The following is a 2,465-nucleotide window of genomic DNA, read 5'->3' on the forward strand; positions in this document are numbered from 1 at the left end:
ATGTTTCGTTCCCCTCTCCAACCGACGTGGGATTTCACAATTCACCCCTCTTGGGGGCCAGCGTCCTCGTTGGTACACTGCTTGGTGTATGACTCTAATACCATTTGTAACAGCCCAAGCCCACCGCTAACAGATATTGTCTGCTTTGACCCGTTACGTATTGCCGTTAGCCTCACAGTTTTAAAACGCGTCTAATAGGGAGAGGGTCTAGCCCTACTCCAACCAAAGCACCGTCCGATGACTAGCTTTGATACCATTTGTAACAGCCCAATCCCACCGCTAACAGATATTGTCGTCTTTGGGCTTTCCCTCCCGAGCTTCCCCTCAAGCTTTTAAAACACATCCGCTAAGGAGAGAGTGTCCACACCCTAATAAGGAATACTTCGTTCCCCTCTCCAACCGATGTGGAATCTTACAAAGCAAAAGGTAAAACTCCCCGAAGCTAACATATACCGCTCATAACATACAACGCTATTCATTGTCACATATATATGTCAGCAAGAAAACAAGCCAATAGTTCATAATCACAATAGATAGGGAGCAACAAAATCAAAGAACAAAAGATAAGCCCGAGTTGCAAATTAATACGACAAACGTACCTATTACTTTAAAGAACCGGCAAGTACCGTTTATGGAGCCAACAATTCCTCCCTACATTACGAGATCGAAATACCATTAACAACGAATCGAACTTCGTAATTTCTACAAAACGAAAGATTCAAGCAAGCACACACCTGTCCATCAGGATGATAAGACACTGCAGTGACAATTTCCCTAATGTCAATCCAATCAACAACTTGACTACAAGGAATTCCCCAAATACGGATCTTTCCATCTATTGAACCACTGATAAAGTAATTTTCATCCATGGGATTGAAATGAACACAAGTAACTGCAGCCAACATGAAAAAAGCGAGAACAATGAGAGCCGCTCGTTAAGAATATGTCAACAATTTCGATCACTCTATAAACAGAAACGACTTACAAACTCACCGTAATTACTATGTGAAAAAACTCTGAGACAATCATTGGATCCCAATCGCCAAAGTCGAACGGTTTTATCGACTGATGATGACAGAAGATACTGCACGAGGAAACAATAACGTATGATTACCAATGCATAAACATGGTTTAGTTTCTAGGAAATTCATAGCATTGCTACTTACATTGGTTTTTGACCAAGAGAGATCCAAAATCTCACCGGTATGTCCATGGAACTCGTGCAACGGTCTCTCCAAGATCCTGAAGACTTTCGGTGGAAATATTATACAAGCCGATTCCGATGTTTTCCTCAACACCATTGCGTTAGCCATCTTCTCTTTCTCCACGAGCAAAGGTCTCAACTCCGAGAGACGATTCACCGTGAAGTAAATGCAAGATGGATCGATTTCGGGGATGTCAGATTCATTAGATCTCTCGTCTTCAATCACTTGCCACAATTTAACAATCCCGTCGTCACCACCGGTAGCAAGATACTGTCCATTAGGACTAAACTTCATTGTCAAGATAGCACCTTCATGTGCCTTGATATCTTGTCCCATATAAAGGGCTGATAGCTCCTTCAATTGCTTCTTGCACTGTCGAACCTTCACCCTCCGAACTCTCGACCCTGCAGCTGAATCATCATCATCATCATCATCATCAACCACCAATCCTGTTGACTTATCAAAAATGCAGGCTGCCGATCGCAATTTCTTAAGCCAACGTTTGTTGACTCGTTGTTCTGTACGCAACGGAATGTTTGCTCTCTCAGCCTCCATCCTCATCATTTGTTGGAAAGATGGTGAGGAACTCGAAGTCTCCTCAAGCTCCTCAAGCTCTTCAGCCATAGCGAACCGAACAGAGCTGCTTCGATCCCCATTTTTCGTGCTAGATTCTCCATTAATCCCATCATCCATATACATAATGGTATTCGTTGAAGTTATCTCCGAACATTCAAAATCATCACTAGACCAACACGACATCGAAGATCGACCCGACCAAAACACATCTTCAAAATCAGAGGATTCAGCACAAGAATTATCCCTCAATCTTCCTCCATCCCCTTCTCTCCAATCACTCCACAGAGTCAGAGAATTCCCATTACAAGGAAGAGTTTGATCTAATCCCAACTCCATCCATTTCAAAAACTTCCTCCGACGCTCATGAACACTCTTGGGGCTTTGGTTCCATACATCATAAACCAAACTGCCATCAACCCAGTTTTTGAATCTGGGATGAGTATCAATGGCCGCCTCAATACCATCGCAATTGAATTCAGATATCGAGGGAGCATTGATCTCTTGAGCATCAAAATATGGGCATTCTTCATCATCACTAAAGCTACCCATTGTTCCTAAGAGTTCCACCCATGAAATCGCCTCAAGAACACAGCATTATAACGAATACCCACTACAAAAAAACCCAAATAAAATTGAAATGGAAAACGCAAATCAGTTCAAAAGAACAAAAAAAAAAAAAAAAAA

The 2,465-nt window shown here is 42.2% G+C and overlaps 1 protein-coding gene across 1 annotated transcript; it reads right to left on the reverse strand.

Annotated features, from left to right (window-relative positions):
- Positions 1 to 171: 171 nt before the first annotated feature.
- LOC111786374 (WD repeat-containing protein 44-like) lies at positions 172 to 2,398 on the reverse strand. The gene is made up of 4 exons (XM_023666675.1): positions 1,167 to 2,398; positions 994 to 1,084; positions 735 to 892; positions 172 to 651 (listed from the first exon to the last, which is right to left on the reverse strand). Exons 1-4 carry the CDS (start codon positions 2,328 to 2,330, stop codon positions 550 to 552), a joined length of 1,515 nt encoding a protein of 504 aa, XP_023522443.1. The 5' UTR covers positions 2,331 to 2,398; the 3' UTR covers positions 172 to 549.
- Positions 2,399 to 2,465: the final 67 nt, after the last annotated feature.

Source organism: Cucurbita pepo, unplaced genomic scaffold (assembly GCF_002806865.2).
Source record: "Cucurbita pepo subsp. pepo cultivar mu-cu-16 unplaced genomic scaffold, ASM280686v2 Cp4.1_scaffold001579, whole genome shotgun sequence".
In the NCBI taxonomy this organism is placed as follows: domain Eukaryota; kingdom Viridiplantae; phylum Streptophyta; class Magnoliopsida; order Cucurbitales; family Cucurbitaceae; genus Cucurbita; species Cucurbita pepo.

Coding starts and splice junctions, on each gene's coding strand:
- LOC111786374 (XM_023666675.1), bottom strand. CDS start 2,330: ATGGGTAGCTTTAGTGATGATGAAGAATGCCCATATTTTGATGCTCAA. Junction 1,085..1,166: donor TCTCTTGGTCAAAAACCAAT/GTAAGTAGCAAT, acceptor TTCCTCGTGCAG/TATCTTCTGTCATCATCAGT. Junction 893..993: donor TTTTTCACATAGTAATTACG/GTGAGTTTGTAA, acceptor TGTTGGCTGCAG/TTACTTGTGTTCATTTCAAT.